Here is a 20807-nt window from a genome sequence, read left to right as displayed (position 1 = left end):
TTACCAAGGAATTCAGCCGGTGTCATCACATCACACAAGTGTCACCACAGAACACATCACACAGGTCTCGTCACATCACATCAGTGTCACCACAGAACACATCATACAGGTGTCATCACATCACACAAGTGTCATCACATCACATAAGTGTCATCACATCACACAGGTGTCATCACATCACACAAGTGTCATCACATCACACAAGTGTCATCACATCACACAGGTGTCATCACATCACACAAGTGTCATCACATCACACAAGTGTCATCACATCATACAGGTGTCATCACATCACACAAGTGTCATAACATCACACAGGTGTCATCACATCACACAAGTGTCACCACAGAACACATCACACAGGTGTCATCACATCACACAAGTATCATCACAGAACACATCACACAGGTGTCATCACATCACACAAGTGTCATCACAGAACACATCACACAGGTGTCATCACATCACACAACTGTCATCACAGAACACATCACACAAGTTTCATCACATCACACAAGTGTCATCACGGAACACATCACACAGGTGTCATCACATCACACAACTGTCATCACAGAACACATCACACAAGTGTCATCACATCACACAACTGTCATCACGGAACACATCACACAGGTGTCATCACACCACACAAGCGTCATCACAGAACACATCAGACAGTTGTCATCACATCACACAAGTGTCATCACAGAACACAAGTGTCATCACATCACTCAAGTGTCATCACAGAACACATCACACAGGTGTCATCATAAAACACATCACACAGGTGTCATCACAAAACACATCACACAGGTGTTATCGCAACACACAGGTGTCATCACATCACACAAGTGTCATCACAGAACGCAAGTGTCATCACATCACTCAAGTGTCATCACAGAATACATCACACAGGTGTCATCATAAAACACATAGCACAGGTGTCATCACAGAATACATCACACAGGTGTCATCACAAAACACATCACACAGGTGTCATCACAAAACACATCACACAGGTGTTATCACAACACACAGGTGTCATCACATCACACAAGTGTCATCACAGAACACAAGTGTCATCACATATCTCAAGTGTCATCACAAAACACATCACACAGGTATCATCATTATCATTTTCTTCATTCGTACCTTGATTACCTTGTCATTCCTCAGATCTCCTACCGTCTCTGAAGATGCTCTAAACTAATCGAAAGTACTTGAAGCAATTCATTAATACTTTTCAAAACTTTTCAGACGAAAATCAAGTTATCGACATTTTCGCCTCCCCCTCCCCCCCAAGAAAAATGAAAATTTTGATCACCTGAGGAGGTTGAAAATTAGCGAGATAAAGTTAGTGAAAGTAACGCTTGTCTTAAAGGAGGCTTAACGAAGGTAGAAAGCTTAACAAATGGGAGGCTTAACGAAGGGAAAGGGAATAGTTGCCCAAGTGAGGGTATTCAACAAGCTGTTGACTTGTTGAACTGGTATATAATATATTACACATATACTCACTCTTTCTCTTTCTCTCTCTCTCTCTCTCTCTCTCTCTCTCTCTCTCTCTCTATATATATATATATATATATATATATATATATATATATATATATATATATATATATATATATATATATATATATATATTTATATATATCTATCTATCTATCTATCAATTTATCTCTCACTCGCTTTCTCACTCTCTGTTTCTAGCACACACATAGGATGAGGGAGGGAAGGAGAGAGAGGAAACTAGGGTTAATTAAGGAGGGAGGGAGGAGGAAAGAAATTTAGAGTGAGGAATTGAGGGAGTGAGGGAGAATAATGAAATGAGGGTGAGAAGCAGGGAGGGTTAATCCTCAATAATAAGGAGGGGACTGAGAGAGAGGGAGCGGATGAGAAAGGGAGAGGGAGTGAAAGAGGGAAAAGGAGTCAAGGAGAGGGAGTAAGCTAGCGTGAGGGAGCGAAGGTAGGTGGGAGAGAAAGAATAAGCTTAGAGGGAGATAAATAGAGGGTGAAGGGGGGAAATTGGGAGCAAGATTGAGCTTGAGGGGAGGGAATAACAAGACTGCACAAGCCACGAGTCATTAGGAAGAATGGGAGAAAGATTAATTGAGTTTCTAGGATGAATTAGCACTTGAAAGGTAAAAACTTCAGCTTAACTTTGCATGAAATCGTATAATGTGTAGTAGTGGAGAGTTTAGACTCGGTACAACTCCAGCTAACATTACAACCACACTCGTTGTCTGTCAGGTATTATCTTTGAAAACATACCTTGTGTGTGTGTGTGTGTGTGTGTGTGTGTGTGTGTGTGTGTGTGTGTGTATATGTGTGTACTTATCTAATTGTGGCTGCAAGGGTCGAATCATAGCTCCTAGCCCCGCCTCTTCACTGGTCGCCACTAGGTTCACTCTCTCCCTGCTTCATGATCTCTATCATTCCTCTTCTTAAAGCTATGTATGGTACCTGCCTCCACTACCTCACTTTCCAGACTATTCCACCCCTGACTACTCTATGGCTGAAGAAATACTTCCTAACAAATGTGTGTGTGTGTTTGTGTCTATGTGTGTACGCATCCTCTCGTAATGTCCGGAGCCATCAAACAGCTGATGCCATTTACACCTCCATTACTCCCAACACTTAAATAAAGAATTTAATATTTGAAGCCCAATAAATGTAAATATTATATATGTACGAAAAACATGAAAATGAAAATACAATTAATAATCTAACTGCTGTAGTTCAGGTACAGTTAGTCCACATATAAATTTTAAATATATTTCAACGCAAAGATAAAGTCGATTGATTTATACATTCATTTATTTTAGAGTGCATGGTCAATTTATGCAGCTGACTTAGATATGCAGTTCAGTGCAATAATATATGCAAACTTGATGCATGTTGCAGAAGGGAACATCAGCTTGCATATTGAGTGCACGAAGCTTTGTTTGTTTGACGCACTCAGAGATCTGGTCTTAATGTCTTCCTTTGTGAGTCACTTGTCCTCATGGTAGTACGTAGGGTGGTAGACAGCAACCATTAAGACAGGTACTACGGTCCTGTGCTATGAGTGTGCTAGTAGGTTGGTAGACAGCAACCATCCAGGGAGGAACTACCGTCCTGTGGCATAAGTGTGCTAGTAGGTTGGTAGACAGCAACCATCCAGGGAGGAACTACCGTCCTGTGGCATAAGTGTGCTAGTAGGTTGGTAGACAGCAACCATCCAGGGAGGAACTACCGTCCTGTGGCATAAGTGTGCTAGTAGGTTGGTAGACAGCAACCATCCAGGGAGATACTACCGTCCTGTGGCATAAGTGTGCTAGTAGGCTGGTAGACAGCAGTTATCCAGGGAGGTACTACCGTCCTGTGGCATAAGTGTGCTAGTAGGCTGGTAGACAGCAGTCATCCAGGGAGGTACTACCGTCCTGTGGCATAAGTGTGCTAGTAGGCTGGTAGACAGCAGTCATCCAGGGAGGTACTACCGTCCTGTGGCATAAGTGTGCTAGTAGGCTGGTAGACAGCAGTCATCCAGGGAGGTACTACCGTCCTGTGGCACAAGTGTGCTAGTAGGCTGGTAGACAGCAGTCATCCAGGGAGGTACTACCGTCCTGTGGCATAAGTGTGCTAGTAGGCTGGTAGACAGCAGTCATCCAGGGAGGTACTACCGTCCTGTGGCATAAGTGTGCTAGTAGGCTGGTAGACAGCAGTCATCCAGGGAGGTACTACCGTCCTGTGGCATAAGTGTGCTAGTAGGCTGGTAGACAGCAGTCATCCAGGGAGGTACTACCGTCCTGTGGCACAAGTGTGCTAGTAGGCTGGTAGACAGCAGTCATCCAGGGAGGTACTACCGTCCTGTGGCATAAGTGTGCTAGTAGGCTGGTAGACAGCAGTCATCCAGGGAGGTACTACCGTCCTGTGGCATAAGTGTGCTAGTAGGCTGGTAGACAGCAGTCATCCAGGGAGGTACTACCGTCCTGTGGCATAAGTGTGCTAGTAGGCTGGTAGACAGCAGTCATCCAGGGAGGTACTACCGTCCTGTGGCATAAGTGTGCTAGTAGGCTGGTAGACAGCAGTCATCCAGGGAGGTACTACCGTCCTGTGGCACAAGTGTGCTAGTAGGCTGGTAGACAGCAGTCATCCAGGGAGGTACTACCGTCCTGTGGCACAAGTGTGCTAGTAGGCTGGTAGACAGCAGTCATCCAGGGAGGTACTACCGTCCTGTGGCACAAGTGTGCTAGTAGGCTGGTAGACAGCAGTCATCCAGGGAGGTACTACCGTCCTGTGGCACAAGTGTGCTAGTAGGCTGGTAGACAGCAGTCATCCAGGGAGGTACTACCGTCCTGTGGCACAAGTGTGCTAGTAGGCTGGTAGACAGCAGTCATCCAGGGAGGTACTACCGTCCTGTGGCACAAGTGTGCTAGTAGGCTGGTAGACAGCAGTCATCCAGGGAGGTACTACCGTCCTGTGGCACAAGTGTGCTAGTAGGCTGGTAGACAGCAGTCATCCAGGGAGGTACTACCGTCCTGTGGCACAAGTGTGCTAGTAGGCTGGTAGACAGCAGTCATCCAGGGAGGTACTACCGTCCTGTGGCACAAGTGTGCTAGTAGGCTGGTAGACAGCAGTCATCCAGGGAGGTACTACCGTCCTGTGGCATAAGTGTGCTAGTAGGCTGGTAGACAGCAGTCATCCAGGGAGGTACTACCGTCCTGTGGCACAAGTGTGCTAGTAGGCTGGTAGACAGCAGTCATCCAGGGAGGTACTACCGTCCTGTGGCACAAGTGTGCTAGTAGGCTGGTAGACAGCAGTCATCCAGGGAGGTACTACCGTCCTGTGGCACAAGTGTGCTAGTAGGCTGGTAGACAGCAGTCATCCAGGGAGGTACTACCGTCCTGTGGCACAAGTGTGCTAGTAGGCTGGTAGACAGCAGTCATCCAGGGAGGTACTACCGTCCTGTGGCACAAGTGTGCTAGTAGGCTGGTAGACAGCAGTCATCCAGGGAGGTACTACCGTCCTGTGGCACAAGTGTGCTAGTAGGCTGGTAGACAGCAGTCATCCAGGGAGGTACTACCGTCCTGTGGCATAAGTGTGCTAGTAGGCTGGTAGACAGCAGTCATCCAGGGAGGTACTACCGTCCTGTGGCACAAGTGTGCTAGTAGGCTGGTAGACAGCAGTCATCCAGGGAGGTACTACCGTCCTGTGGCACAAGTGTGCTAGTAGGCTGGTAGACAGCAGTCATCCAGGGAGGTACTACCGTCCTGTGGCACAAGTGTGCTAGTAGGCTGGTAGACAGCAGTCATCCAGGGAGGTACTACCGTCCTGTGGCATAAGTGTGCTAGTAGGCTGGTAGACAGCAGTCATCCAGGGAGGTACTACCGTCCTGTGGCACAAGTGTGCTAGTAGGCTGGTAGACAGCAGTCATCCAGGGAGGTACTACCGTCCTGTGGCACAAGTGTGCTAGTAGGCTGGTAGACAGCAGTCATCCAGGGAGGTACTACCGTCCTGTGGCACAAGTGTGCTAGTAGGCTGGTAGACAGCAGTCATCCAGGGAGGTACTACCGTCCTGTGGCACAAGTGTGCTAGTAGGCTGGTAGACAGCAGTCATCCAGGGAGGTACTACCGTCCTGTGGCACAAGTGTGCTAGTAGGCTGGTAGACAGCAGTCATCCAGGGAGGTACTACCGTCCTGTGGCACAAGTGTGCTAGTAGGCTGGTAGACAGCAGTCATCCAGGGAGGTACTACCGTCCTGTGGCACAAGTGTGCTAGTAGGCTGGTAGACAGCAGTCATCCAGGGAGGTACTACCGTCCTGTGGCACAAGTGTGCTAGTAGGCTGGTAGACAACAGTCATCCAGGGAGGTACTACCGTCCTGTGGCACAAGTGTGCTAGTAGGCTGGTAGACAGCAGTCATCCAGGGAGGTACTACCGTCCTGTGGCATAAGTGTGCTAGTAGGCTGGTAGACAGCAGTCATCCAGGGAGGTACTACCGTCCTGTGGCACAAGTGTGCTAGTAGGCTGGTAGACAGCAGTCATCCAGGGAGGTACTACCGTCCTGTGGCACAAGTGTGCTAGTAGGCTGGTAGACAGCAGTCATCCAGGGAGGTACTACCGTCCTGTGGCACAAGTGTGCTAGTAGGCTGGTAGACAGCAGTCATCCAGGGAGGTACTACCGTCCTGTGGCATAAGTGTGCTAGTAGGCTGGTAGACAGCAGTCATCCAGGGAGGTACTACCGTCCTGTGGCATAAGTGTGCTAGTAGGCTGGTAGACAGCAGTCATCCAGGGAGGTACTACCGTCCTGTGGCACAAGTGTGCTAGTAGGCTGGTAGACAGCAGTCATCCAGGGAGGTACTACCGTCCTGTGGCACAAGTGTGCTAGTAGGCTGGTAGACAGCAGTCATCCAGGGAGGTACTACCGTCCTGTGGCACAAGTGTGCTAGTAGGCTGGTAGACAGCAGTCATCCAGGGAGGTACTACCGTCCTGTGGCACAAGTGTGCTAGTAGGCTGGTAGACAGCAGTCATCCAGGGAGGTACTACCGTCCTGTGGCACAAGTGTGCTAGTAGGCTGGTAGACAGCAGTCATCCAGGGAGGTACTACCGTCCTGTGGCATAAGTGTGCTAGTAGGCTGGTAGACAGCAGTCATCCAGGGAGGTACTACCGTCCTGTGGCACAAGTGTGCTAGTAGGCTGGTAGACAGCAGTCATCCAGGGAGGTACTAGTGTAATATTCTATGAGTGTGGGATGAGGTAACTACGAACTCTGACGATGGAATACAAGAAGCACGTCTCAGCTTCTCTTATTACAAACGCTGAAGACGGGACACCATCAACATATAAAAATGGTTATAACTATATCATAATTTTTAAAGGGGTGGACCGGTAAGCCAGCGGAAGGTCTCGGTCAGATAACCAAAAGCTCCAATGGCGGTTCATCATATGACTAAGACCCGCGTCAGGAAACACTTGTCCTGTTTCCTGACAAACTTTACCTAACCCTAACCATCATCATAAATAATTCCAAACTATAGAGTTTAGAATTGTAATAAAAAAATTTCAAAAACAATACCGATGTTAAACAAAAGTTTAATATTTCTCCGGCAACGATAAATAATGCATTCACCTAAAAAAAAAAGTAAATGAATATTAGTTCACTCGAAAATTATCTCCATTTTCTTTCGTCTCGTAATTCCTTTGGAATTTAAAATAAGCATCGCGGTACTTTCCAGTGTAGAATTCCTGTATCGGGAAAAAGAACACAGATGTACTCATAGTTTTCAATAGCACCATTTCCGGACAGACAATGGAATTACATCCCACTGAATTATATTTTGAATGAAAATATAAAATCCTCTTTACCACCCAGTAATTCAGAGGGGAAGAGAAAACGGGGCAACAGATGGTTGGCATCCTATGTCCCTCAACAGAGGTAACAGTTGAAAACAAGTGATTGTTTCTTATGTTAATTTAACGATATTACCAAATGAAACGATATTTTTTTAGTTTTACAAAGACAAGAGTATATACACCGAGAAGTATCCCACAATGTATATACACCGAGAAGTATCCCACAATGTATATACACCGAGAAGTATCCCACAATGTATATACACCGAGAAGTATCCCACAATGTATATACACCGAGAAGTATCCCACAATGTATATACACCGAGAAGTATCTCGGCATATGTACACTGGAGTTTACCTTAGTCCCTATATAGGGGATTAAAGTATTCTTGACTAGTGATATACACGTGACATGCAGTCTTAATGACCCTCCTGTAGTCGACAGTCTTTAAACCCAATAAGCCAACTAACCATCAACATCACACTTTGTATACATTTTTGAGCACATCGCCCTAGATGTGTATGCACAGTATATACATTGGAAACGTGTATTTCTCAGCATGTACACATTTAAAATTTAATTTAATCCCTCTCATTGCATCTGAGGACATAACCCTGTGCTAGTCCTCTGTCTACCTCTGGCTGAGGTAGGCCAGTGGATACTTTACAGCTTAATGGTCTGTAAGCTGAAGATAACTCGTGTTAGGAGGAACTTGTTTTTTGTTCCTGACGAATAAAACACCACTACCTAGAATACCAGAGGGAGTGTGGTTATGAGGACAGTTTTGAGTTTCCACGCCTGGTGAGTAACTCATTATGATGCCGGGCGAAACGAGCCCCAGGGAATCAAAACATTCGGACACTTGAGACAGTAGGCAACGTTTAGTTAGTTGCTTATTAGCAGTATTTTAAACCTTCATTGGGACAAAGTTTCGCTCGTCGTAGACCTTCATCAGAGTTCGAAACGTTATCACAATAAATATTTTGTTTAATATTGTCTACTTGGACGCTAGTATATCCATGTAGCGAGGGGGAGGGAACTACATTATGTTTCCAACAAAGCTTCGCAACATAGAAAGATCCAACATCACCGTGTGGAAAACGGCTTCATCAGTCGTTCCAACATGCCTCCCGTCAACACGGCTTCATCAGTCGTTCACGACATACAGGGTATTTCAAAAAGATAGACCAGCTTCACCTGCAGGAAGTTTCCAAATCGGGTCCATCTCTCAAAAATACCCCGTATTTACAAGCGTATTTTCAGGATGGTGGGACACGGTCTCGAACAGATGGTTCCAAAATGTTGGTTCGCAACTGTTCCTTATTTTCCCCTCCTAAATAAAGTGATGATTGAGCTTCAGAAATTGAGTGCATATGTGAGAAATACTTGAAGTCATCTTAACATCTCTTATCGACCACATTAGCCAACCCTCCACCTCTTATCGACCGCACTAACCAACCCTACACCTCTTATCGACCACATTAGCCAACCCTACACTTCTTATCGACCACACTAGCCAACCCTACACATCTTATCGACCACATTAGCCAACCCTACACTTCTTATTGACCACACTAACCAACCCTACACTTCTTATTGACCACTCTAACCAACCCTATACATCTTATCGACAACATTCGCCAACCCTACACCTCTTATTTACCACATTAGCCAACACTACACCTCTTTTCAATCATATTAGCCAACGCTACACCTCTTTTCGACCACATTAGCCAACGCTGCACCTTTTATCGACCACATTAGCCTACCAAACACCTCTTATCGGCTACATTAGCCTACGAAGTGCAGCCTTAACGACATAACAGCTGCAGAACGAGCCTTGCATTGTGCCGACCTCTTGATGGTGATTGAACAACATGTACATAAGTAAACATGAATGACCTGCCGTGTCTGTTACCAAGTGCCCCAAAGGGAGAGAGAAGGGAGGAGATAGTGAGAAAGGGGAGAAGGGAGGAGATAATGAGAGAGGGAGGGAGCAGAGCGACATACCTATTCAAAAAGAATATCTTATATCTTGTGGTATATATATATATATATATATATATATATATATATATATATATATATATATATATATATATATATATATATATATATATATATATATATACATATATATATATATATATATATATATATATATATATATATATATATATATATATATATATATATATATATATATGAGACAAAAGACAATGAGTTATGAACAAGACCAAAGAAAGTAGTACACAGGAACCAAGACATGTATTTCAGAAAGATGGCCATAATATGTAAAAAGTAGCGCATAAATGAGAAAATAAGAATAATGAAACAGAACGCGGGAAATGCGAAAGATAAATGAAGAGGAATAATAATAATAATAATAATAATAATAATAATAATAATAATAATAATAATAATAATAATAATAATAATAATAATAATAATAATAATAATAATAATAATAATAATAATAATAATAATAATAATTATAAGAAGAAGAAGAAGAAGAAGAAGAAGAAGAAGAAGAAGAAGAAGAAGAAGAAGAAGAAGAAGAAGAAGAAGAAGAAGAAACTTAAAGCCAACAGAAGATAATACCAAAACACGAAAACAAGATGAAATGAAGCTGATAAAAATTCGAAAGGGCACACACAGGCAACAGGAAAGAGAAAGGTAATAAAGCAAGGCAAACAAAGGGAGCGCTAAAACACCGAGAAAAGGTAAGGGAAGAGGAGGGAGAGAGCTGAGAGAACACTGGGAATGCCAGTGAGAGAACCAGGAATTACGGAAAATTATCGAGGAACAAAGGACAGTGGATGGAATAATGAAACGAAGCGGTGGATGAAAGAGATGATGAGAGAGAGGGAGAGATGTGTGTGTGTGTGTGTTTGTGTGTGTGTGTGTGTGTGTGTGTGTGTGTGTGTGTGTATGTGTGTGTGTGTATGTTATATACATACACCACACATAAACACACACACACACACACACACACACACACATACACACACACACACACACACACACACACACACACATATATATATATATATATATATATATACACATATATATATATATATATATATATATATATATATATATATATATATATATATATATATATATATATATATATATATGCTCCTGTCTCGTGTAGAGTAATTTAATGGTATCATAATTAATAATAATAAAAAGAACGTTACACCTGTTGAAGATTTGAAATATAATTTGTTTATGTGGGCGCCAAGCATGATTAACATAAAATGTGAAGGAAGAACTGAACCCAGGGAGAAAAAATACTGAATCCAGGAGGAGAACCGAAGTTATAGAAATACCCAGATCCAGAACGGAAATCATATATAGAGAGAATTGAACCCACAGAGGGAAAAGAACCCGAAAGAAAAGCCCACTAGATGGAGTTGGGTTCACTCCGTTTTGTACGGGTGATGATGAGTACACTACTAGGTGCTTCTCAGCATATTTACCATGAGAGTTTATTACAATCCCAAACTTAAAGCATTGAAATTAGTTGAAAATGGACCTTAAACTTAACCGGGATTTAGGTTCCCCTATGTCAATGATCGTTCTTTTTTCAGTTAAACGGGCTTTAGAGATACCATGAGCAGTGTGGCCGAGTAGCGAGATTCGAGCATTCAACAAACACCCTGAAGGGGCAGTAACATTATCTCTTAACCTCGAGGACAGCGTGAAACAAGCTTTTATGCCACAAGACGGGCAGAAAGCAGCAACTTCACTCTGGCTGTACCCTTCTCCAGAACATCACTCCATCTGAGATCATATATACCCAGGATGACTCGAGTATGGAACACATTCGTACAGCATAATGGTGTCAACGAGATAAAGTCAGCTGATCAAATGAAAATGCTGGCCCACAGATGGCTCCAACTTCATCCTGTTCCCTACTTGTATGTCTCTTAATAATAAAAATGCTTTCAAATGAGCTGATGTAGGTAACAGCTCTTAGCTGTTACCTACAGGAATCCTTAACTTGTAAGGAATCCTTAACCTGTAAATAGCTTGTCAATAAAGCTAGGAATCCTTAACCTTGTCAAACCCTGTGTAAAAAAAATCCAAGAACAGTCTGGCCGAACAGATAGAGATGCAGAGATTCAAGGAACAGCCTGAAGGAACGGCCTCATGATCTCTTGACTACAAGAAGAGTCCAAAGAAACAGGCAAAATTGTCCTTGCACCCCAGGCTAAAGAAAAAAAGAACAATCACTGGATCCGTGCATTCCAAATTCAGTCTGAAAAGGATTCTGGACAGCTCTAAAGTGCTACGACTGCCTGAGGAGACCATTCCAGCCAGATTTGTGAATCCGTAGTGCGTGTTGGCGCTCAGGGGAAACACCCAGACCAGATCCCTGAATCCGAAATGCGTTCTTGTTAGGATTTTTAGATAGGGTAGAGTATTGCTGCCGTTCGGAAGAGCATACAACAAGGTCTGTGAATCCGTACTGGGTGTGGTTTGGGGGAGAAGAAGAAGAAGAGAGAAGAGGAACATGAATTTATAGTGTGTTTGTGAAGGTATTCTCAAGGTTTTGTTATTATTGCTGATGGATGGTATTACATCGCAGGATGTGGACCGGCACAACGTCTTTCTTTCATGGGTGGAGTGAATGGTGTAAAATACTGACGACAAAGTGGATAACAACGTTTCGCCCAAACAGTAAGCTTTATTGTCGTAAATAGATCTGTTTGTTACTTGATAAATCCCTCTGGGTAGGTGAAACTTTGTCATTTAAAGACTCGCAGAAGGTCAAGCATCCGCTGTACGACATTAACTAAATTATAAACCCATTTACCATTTACCACTCTGACTAACTACTAATGCACTAAACTAGTGTTCACAGATAAGTAACGAAGTTCACGAGAATTTCCATTCTTACATTCATAAACTGAAAATGTCAAATTATACTTCTAAAAGTATAATTTATCTTGATGCTAAACTTATATACAAGCAAGAAAAAACATATACTAGACATTGTGACGCAGTAAGTAAAAGAGCTACAGTGAGATGTTGCTACGTGTATCACTTCCAAAGGAACTCTTAACACGGAATTACATTGGAATATCGCCACTTGCATCAAGTATTTTTACAGACGAACTCTCAGTGTAGAATTACATTAGGATATTGTTAGTTTTACCAAGGGACTCCTAAAACTGATTTGCAATTTAAATTTACTTAAATAAAACAGTCAAAAGTAAGATATTTTTGTATATTAGGATGCTGTGCTGAAATCCACTTTTTCAGAGGCGGCGGTAGAGAGGAGTAAGGTAGAAACCAGAAAGAGAGAGAGAGAGAGAGAGAGAGAGAGAGAGAGAGAGAGAGAGAGACAGAGAAAGAGAGTCAGAGTTTTGCAAAGAGAGATGTTGAACGCATCGCAATGATCATTGACAACTTAACAAGGAGTGGAGTCTTCAAGAAACCTTGTAAGAGAAAAAACATAGTTGGAAGTTTGAGTCGAAACCTTATGCTGAGTCGTACTTCCTGGGAAAGGGAAAGTGTTAGGCAGGGGGAGGGGGAAAGGAAGGAGAAAGCAGTGGGAGGGAGAGAGGGAAGGTGATGAAAAGATAGTTGGGGAAAAGGTAGAGAAGAAGGGATGATGAAGAGGGAGGGGAAGGAGACGATGGTGGAGTAACAGCATCAAGGTATGTCGTGCCTTTGCTGAGAAGGTCAAACCAGTATCACAGTTACAGTTTGAGGTGAGTCTTCAGTTTGTAGACTGGTGCTGTGCGGACGGAGGGTCGAGCCTCCACCACTCCTTGCTCTAAATTACCCCCCCCCACACGTGGGAGGCACTAAACCCGTAGAAGACACACAGTACCAGGGTAGTGGGAATGATTAAATCCGTCTCTGATGCAACTATGACATACACACAACCTTTTCCTGTTCTCTCTCTCTCTCTCTCTCTCTCTCTCTCTCTCTCTCTCTCTCTCTCTCTCTCTCTCTCTCTCTCTCCCTCTCTCTCTCTCTGTCCCCTCGTCTCATATACCTAAAAAATATTGGACTACACACGATAGTAATCTAGATTGCAGTAGATAGTCTTTTTTTCACTAGATAGCGTCAGTGTGCACTGCAAAAACACTCTATCTTCTATTTCTCTTTATTTCTCTCTCTCTTTCTTTCTCTCTCTCTCTCTCTCTCTCTCTCTCTCTCTCTCTCTCTCTCTCTCTCTCTCTCTCTCTCTCTCTCTCTCTCTCTCTCTCTCTCTCCCAACAAAACTCAGGAATAATTAGCAGAACAAATAAAGGGAGTTAATGAGACGGGGATTTTCTTGTCAAGACTCTTGTATACTGTGATGGAATTCGCTGCCGAGGTAACTCAAACATACTTTAATGGAATCACTTTTTTAGTCAACCAACTTCCTCTCAGCTCATTATCATTGGAGTGTTTACGTTGAAAGACTCGCAGCCCGAAAAAACTAAACTGTGAGATCTGCTATCGGAATTGGTGAGTTTTTTGAGGGGAGGGAGAGAGGATCTCAGTGCAAAAAAAAAAAATTGTGGAAAATATTTGGTCAAGATAGTTTTAGTTAGAGAAATTAGTAGGTAGAGATGTGGTAGTTTGTTTTATTTAAAAAGTCTCTCTCTCTCTCTCTCTCTCTCTCTCTCTCTCTCTCTCTCTCTCTCTCTCTCTCTCTCTCTCTCTCTCTCTCTCTCTCTCTCTCTCTCTCTCTCTCTCTCTCTCTCTCTCTCTCTCTCTCTCTCTCTCTCTCTATCTCTCTCTCTCTCTCTCTCTCTCTCTCTCTCTCTCTCTCTCTCTCTCTCTGTCCAAGAAAACGAATTTCTCCGTGTCTGGAAAGTGGCCTAGAGCTATCATTCATTTCCCCCTGTGGTTATTTTCCATCTTGTATCGCTCGTTCGCGATTTTACATATAGACTGAGAGTTTTAATTAAATCCCTGTCTTAATAAGGTAGTCCTGGTAGTCATCGTGACTCTGCTAGTTCTCTGGCGGTGATCTCGTCCCGCAGAACAGATGTAGCAATTAAAAATGCTGATGGTGGCGCCACCCAAGGCAGCTTTAGAATGAGGTTCTTAAACACTAATGGAACTTGCAATTAAAACTGACAGATGGGTCGCTCGCGAGGCCAGAGTGCAAACGCTCCTGGAAAAATAATTTATGTCCACCTTAAAAATCACTGGTAAATCACAAGTAAATCACTTGAAAGTAAGGCATGGAAGGCCAGACTCCCTGCTGGAGATTGCTGAGATTGATCAAGAAAAAACTTGAAGTGTGTGTGTGTGTGTGTGTGTGTGTGTGTGTGTGTGTGTGTGTGTGTGTGTGTGTGTGTGTGTGTGAGCGACCAAAGGCCATCTGTTGCTGTGTAAAAAATCACCTGTAAAACAATCCCGGTGTAAACAATTTCAGCTCAGATCGTGTAAGCAATCACTATGTACTCAATCCCCATATAAACAATCCTTGTATATATGTAAACAATCACTGTGTAAACAATCACTGTTTGCTATTAAAGATAGAAAGACTTGAAACTACATAAACGTATTTATAACTTTTTTTTAGCTTCCAAATACTGTTTTCTCAGTTTAAAGTTAGGTTACGTCAGATTTAGTTACTTTAGGTTAAGTTAGGCTACTTAAACCTATATAAAGAAGGCATATTTATCCGTGAAAAAACGTGAATTACAAAAAAACTGGTCGGACACATTTGTCAAATTAGTGTCCGTGCAACACTCGATAACATTCATACGTGCACATGTATCTGTCATGTTTACGAGAAGCACCTGTTTATATATTGTCTAAACTCTAAATTTACCCAAAGCATTTCTTCCCCCATCTTACTAAACCTTTCGTTAAGAGCCTCAAAATTCCTCTAGAGAGTATACCTATATGAACATCACACATATAACAAGAAAATATTCCTTTAATGAATGTACCTCTTTTATCATCACACACACTCAACAAAAGTGAGTATACCTGCCCGAACATCACACACATAACAATAAAATATTCCTCGAGTGAATATACCTCCCTTATCATCACAAACACTCAACGAAAGTATCCCTCGAGTGAGTATACCTGCCTGAACATCACATACATAACAAGAAAATATTCCTCGAGTGAATATACCTCCCTTATCATCACACACACACAGCAAAAGCATCCCTCGAGTGAGTATACCTGTCTTAGCAGCGCACAGCATGTATCATGCAGTAGTGGAACGGCTAAGCCAAGAGCCGCCACCAGTAGCAAAATATACGGTGATCTTTCTCCAATATTTATCGGCTTGTTATTCCGCTACTCTTGTGAAAGACGTTTATCTCACTAGTTCAGAAACTTTTCCTGAACGTGTTCCGGCTCTTCTCTCTGGCGGTAGACAATATAAGAATCTGTAATAGAAAAAATTATATTCATGGTATATCATGGATGACCAGGAAGAATTTGGTGCTTTCCTGCAATAATAATATCAATAATGCAATAATGATAACAGTAATAATAATAATAATAATAATAATAATAATAATAATAATAATAATAATAATAATAATAATAATAATAATAATATAAAATGTTTACTACTCAGACATTTTTTGTTTCTTTGTATAAAAGGAAAAAAAACGTTTTTCGGAAAATTATACAGAAGATTTTTGGCTCAGGAAAGTTGCTTGAAGTTTGGAAATGCAATTAATCTGGATCGGTTACTTCGTGCTCTCTCTCTCTCTCTCTCTCTCTCTCTCTCTCTCTCTCTCTCTCTCTCTCTCTCTCTCTCTCTCTCTCTCTCTCTCTCTCTCTCTCTCTCTGAGAATGTAAGATTCTATTGCTAAAATTCTACGCTTTATGGTACCCGAGTTTCAAGACCCACCTTAAAACATTCTACGATATTTGTAACACACGTTTGATTTAAATAAGCTTTTTAAAACTCTATAGAATCTGCAAACCACGTTTGACTTAATGAAATTGTATATAAATAACTATATTTATTTATGTTTGTATATATGTTTGTAAATAATTTTCCCTGTTTGCAAATTGTTAAGCATTTCAAAATCGCTTTCGTGTTTCACTGGATGGGGCGAAATTTGAGGAAATAACTTTGTACAAGCCTGGTGCTCCGGGGTATGGGGCAGTGACCGTCTAGCTTCGACCAGGGGCTCATACTTATCAGGAGTGTGGCGGTGTGGATAAAGTACTGTGTACTCTGATGCCTAGTTTGCAGGTTCGAATCCCGCTGTGAATGAGAGATGTTTGTTTATATATGTATATATATATATATATATATATATATATATATATATATATATATATATATATATATATATATATATATATATATATATATATATATATATATATATAGGATTGGATCCTGCAAACTAGGCATCAGAGTACACAGTACTTTATCCACACCGCCGCACTCCAGATAATTATAAGCCAAATATCGCGGAGCGCTGTACGACTCTACGGAGCTAGCCACCCACATTTGACTTACATCGGGGGGGAAACTCTACGGTGCTTGCAACCCGCGTTTCACTAACTATGTACTACCCTCTCTGGAAACTCCTAATGCCGAGCTTGAAAGGCTCTTGATCAAAGGAACTAGAGCTGCCCTTCCTTTCATAGTATCAAACTTGATTGCCTCCCATTCTTCAGGAATTGTATCTCTCTTTCTGGTTTACCGCTTAATCATGAATATAATAACAAGATAATAATAATAATAATAATAATAATAATAATAATAATAATAATAATAATAATAATAATAATAATAATAATAATAATAATAATAATAATAATCTTTATTATAATAAAATAAATAATGAAGGAATAGGAAGAGAGGAGAGAGAATCATTTGTATGAGGACATAGAGGAGGAAGGAATGGAGGAAGAGGAGGGGGAAGAAGAGGAGAAAAAGGCGTACCTCTTGTCAGCAACAGAACTCTTGACAACATGAGAACTCTTGACAGCAAGAGAACAGAGAACTCTTGACAGGTCAACCTGATAACCTTGTGCCAGGAGGCACTCAACTCCTTCAGAAGATGCCACTGAAGTTCCAAAAGGAATTTATGGCATATAATAGCTCAGTGCCATCGAGGGATAGCTTAATGCACCTATGGTGGTGCTTTATAGCCATATGTTAAAACACCATGGAATTGCAAGGGAGATACAGCTTAGGGAACCATGGAGGTGCCAGGTAGAGTGAGGATTCATGGCACCATAGAGGGGAAGGTATTCTGTCAGAAAAGTCTTTCTCTTGAAGTCTGTCAGGAGAGAGACTTTGTTAAACCACTCAGTGAATAAACAACCACTGGCTTACCACTGCTGTATACCCACAGGTAAACAACCACTGGCTTACCACTGCTGTAAACCCACAGATAAACAACCACTGGCCTATCACTTCTCAATAACTGTGGTTATATACCACCACTTCTATACAACCACTATTAAAAACAACCCCTGCTATTTCCTCCGAAGTTAAGCAGCCACTCGTTCACTAATAACAGAGTTTCCACGCTCATTTAACAGCAAAGAATCACTTTCGGGTGTCCTTAGATGCCATCTTCGTTCGGTGGCCTAGAGGGAAAAGTATCCTTTAATTGTTTACGATAGATAATAAATTTCATTAGATCCTTGTATGATTTGCTGTTAAGCAAAATTGTAAAATTTATCATTCAGTAGCGAGAAATTAATAAATTTATTGTCCAATGCTGGAAATGTATTAAATTTATTGTCCAATAGTGGAAAGTGTAATGAATTTATTTTTCAGTAGTGGAAAATTTATTAAATTTATTGACCAGTAGAGAAAAATTGCTTACGTTTCTCGTCCAGTAGTGGAAAAAATTTTAAACTTATGGGTCAATAGTGGAAAATATATTAAATCTGGTATACGTTTCCTTACATACATTTGTCCTGTATTTTCTGTATGTTTCATGATAGTTCATGTTCGTATAGCGGTCTGAGACCGCGTCCCAAGGTCCGTGATCCCTTAGACTATTACTACCTGCATGATACACTGTGTCACGCATTAGAGAGGCAAAATTTAAAGGTGGTTGTGGATGATGTGACACTCATAATTATGGCATAATTTACAGGTGTTGTGGGTGAGGTGCAGATGTTCCGGGTGCGACCAGAGAACGTGCAGGTGTTGGCAGGTGATGATGTCTTCCTCAAGTGCATAGTGGAGAACCAACAAGGCAAAGCACAGTGGACCAAGGATGGCTTCGCTCTCGGTGAGTATCCATCTCTCCACACCTGCACTCTCCACACCTGCACTCTCCATACCTACACTCTCCACACCTGCACTCTCCACACCTTCACTCTCCACACCTACACTCTCCACACCTGCACTCTCCACACCAGCACTCTCCACACCTGCACTCTCCATACCTGCACTTTCCACACCTACACTCTCCACACCTGCACTCACCACACCCACCCTCTCCACACCTGCACTCTCCACACCTGCACTCTCCACACCCACCCTCTCCACACCAGCACTCTCCACACCTGCACTCTCCATACCTGCACTCTCCACACCTGCACTCTCCACACCTGCACTCTCCACACCTGCACTCTCCACACCCACCCTCTCCACACCTGCACTCTCCACACCTGCACTCTCCACACCTGCACTCTCCACACCTGCACTCTCCACACCTGCACTCTCCACACCTGCACTCTCCACACCTGCACTCTCCACACCTGCACTCTCATATGCACAAAGTCCTCCAGAGTATCCTCCACTCATGTCATATAGACAACATCTTCCACTTAGTACTCTAGGTTATGCAAATGTGAAGCCTTTTTTTCTTCTTAGCTGAACTAGACGACGTTAATATTCTAAGTTTCCAAATTGGACTGTACGTATCTAACACACACACACACACACACACACACACACACACACACACACACACTGCTTCAGAAATCATCATCAAAGCTGCACTAGACTGAAGCTGAATTAATATCACTTGAGAGCAACCAGCGACTCCAAGCAACACACTGCATCACCTTGTTGATGTAAATGATAAAAATAAATTTTAATTAACACATCTGTCGCATATAGACGGTAATTAAAAATACAGGTATAAAGGGTTGGTATATCTGTTACTTCTTAAGCAAAAATACTGAAGAAATGTATATAATGTAAAGCAATTCACGTTCGTGAGTGAGGGTGCCTTTCTCATTTATCATTTATTTCCTGGAGACTGTATAACCCCTTCGGGCTTAGCTCTTCCCTCTGAATATATGATAGAATAATCCATGAGGTATTCAGCTAGTGCTATATCCGATTTCTTCCTTCATTCGTTCATCTGTTCGTTCAGTCTTTCGTTTATTTATTCGTTCATGAAGTTCTTTCGGTTATTCTTTTATTCAGTGTTCTTTTTTTCGTTCGTTCGCTTATTCTTTCAGTCGTTCGTTCCTTCATTCTTTTGCTCGTTCAATCGTTCGGTCGATTATTCGTTCGAAAACACATAAACTATCTCTCTCTCTCTCTCTCTCTCTCTCTCTCTCTCTCTCTCTCTCTCCACATAACAAAACATCCCGCTGACAAAGCCCCTGAGCATGTTAATTACATCAAGGTTATTAACATTGATAACCTCACAAAGGTAGTTGAAAATCGTTAGGATTATACAACTCTCTGCCGCCCTAAGCGTCCTTCCTGGCCGAGCTTTCCTGTCAGCCTACCATCCATACTAGTTACTGACCTTCCTGGTCTACTCTACCTATCCAATGTATTCTTGTGTATCGAGCTACTTTATTCACTATCCTTTCTGCCCATTTGGGGAGTAATCTGAGGAAGAATATGATGGATGTTTGAGATAGTGGTGGTATGTATGGTAGTGGTTTCATGGGATGATGGTGGTGGAATGTATGGTAGTGGTTACATGAGATCGTAGTCAGAGGACAGCTCCAGTGAACCTGGCTAGCACTGAGAGGCATGACAGCCTCGTCTACATAAGAACACAAACAATGAAGAAATACTCTCTAGGCTAAAATACTGCTGTACACTAACAGCTCATTCAAGGCAGGTGAAAACGAAGATCTAGAGTATGTAGAATTAATTATCGGTAATGCTTGGAGTCACTTAATCTGTACTCAATGGAAAGCAGGCAAGAGAGATGCATCATAATCTACGCCTAAACGTCCTAGAGGGCCTGGTCCTAAATCTGCAAACAAAAATCACTACCTACGAAAGCAAAAGACTGGGCAGACGGTGGAAAATACCCCAAATGAAAAGTAGGGGTGACATTGCTACAGTAGGAGAAAACACAATAGGTGTCCGGGGCCCAGGACTGTTCATCAGAATCCCACCAGGCATAATGGGAATTACCAATAAACCCCTGGCTGCCTTCAAGAGGGAGCTGGACAGACACCTAAAGTCAGTATCCGATCAGTTCGTACGTTGGACTACGTGCGACCAGCAGAAACGGCCTGGTTGACCAGGCCCTAATCCACCGGCAGACCTGGTCAAGGACTGGGCCGCGGGGG

General features: G+C 42.3%; 1 protein-coding gene across 1 annotated transcript in view; it reads left to right on the top strand.

The window, feature by feature from the left end:
* LOC138853320 (nephrin-like) overlaps window positions 1-20807 on the top strand; it is a 390197-nt gene that overhangs the window by 299907 nt on the left and 69483 nt on the right. The window contains exon 3 of the mRNA XM_070089397.1: window positions 18407-18544. Coding sequence (XP_069945498.1) covers window positions 18407-18544 — 138 coding nt within the window. The remainder of the gene's footprint in view (window positions 1-18406; window positions 18545-20807) is intronic.

Source organism: Cherax quadricarinatus, chromosome 28, assembly GCF_038502225.1.
Source record: "Cherax quadricarinatus isolate ZL_2023a chromosome 28, ASM3850222v1, whole genome shotgun sequence".
Lineage (NCBI taxonomy): Eukaryota > Metazoa > Arthropoda > Malacostraca > Decapoda > Parastacidae > Cherax > Cherax quadricarinatus.
The sequence above is the reverse complement of the archived record's forward strand: the minus strand, read 5'-3'. Positions and strand labels throughout refer to the sequence as shown.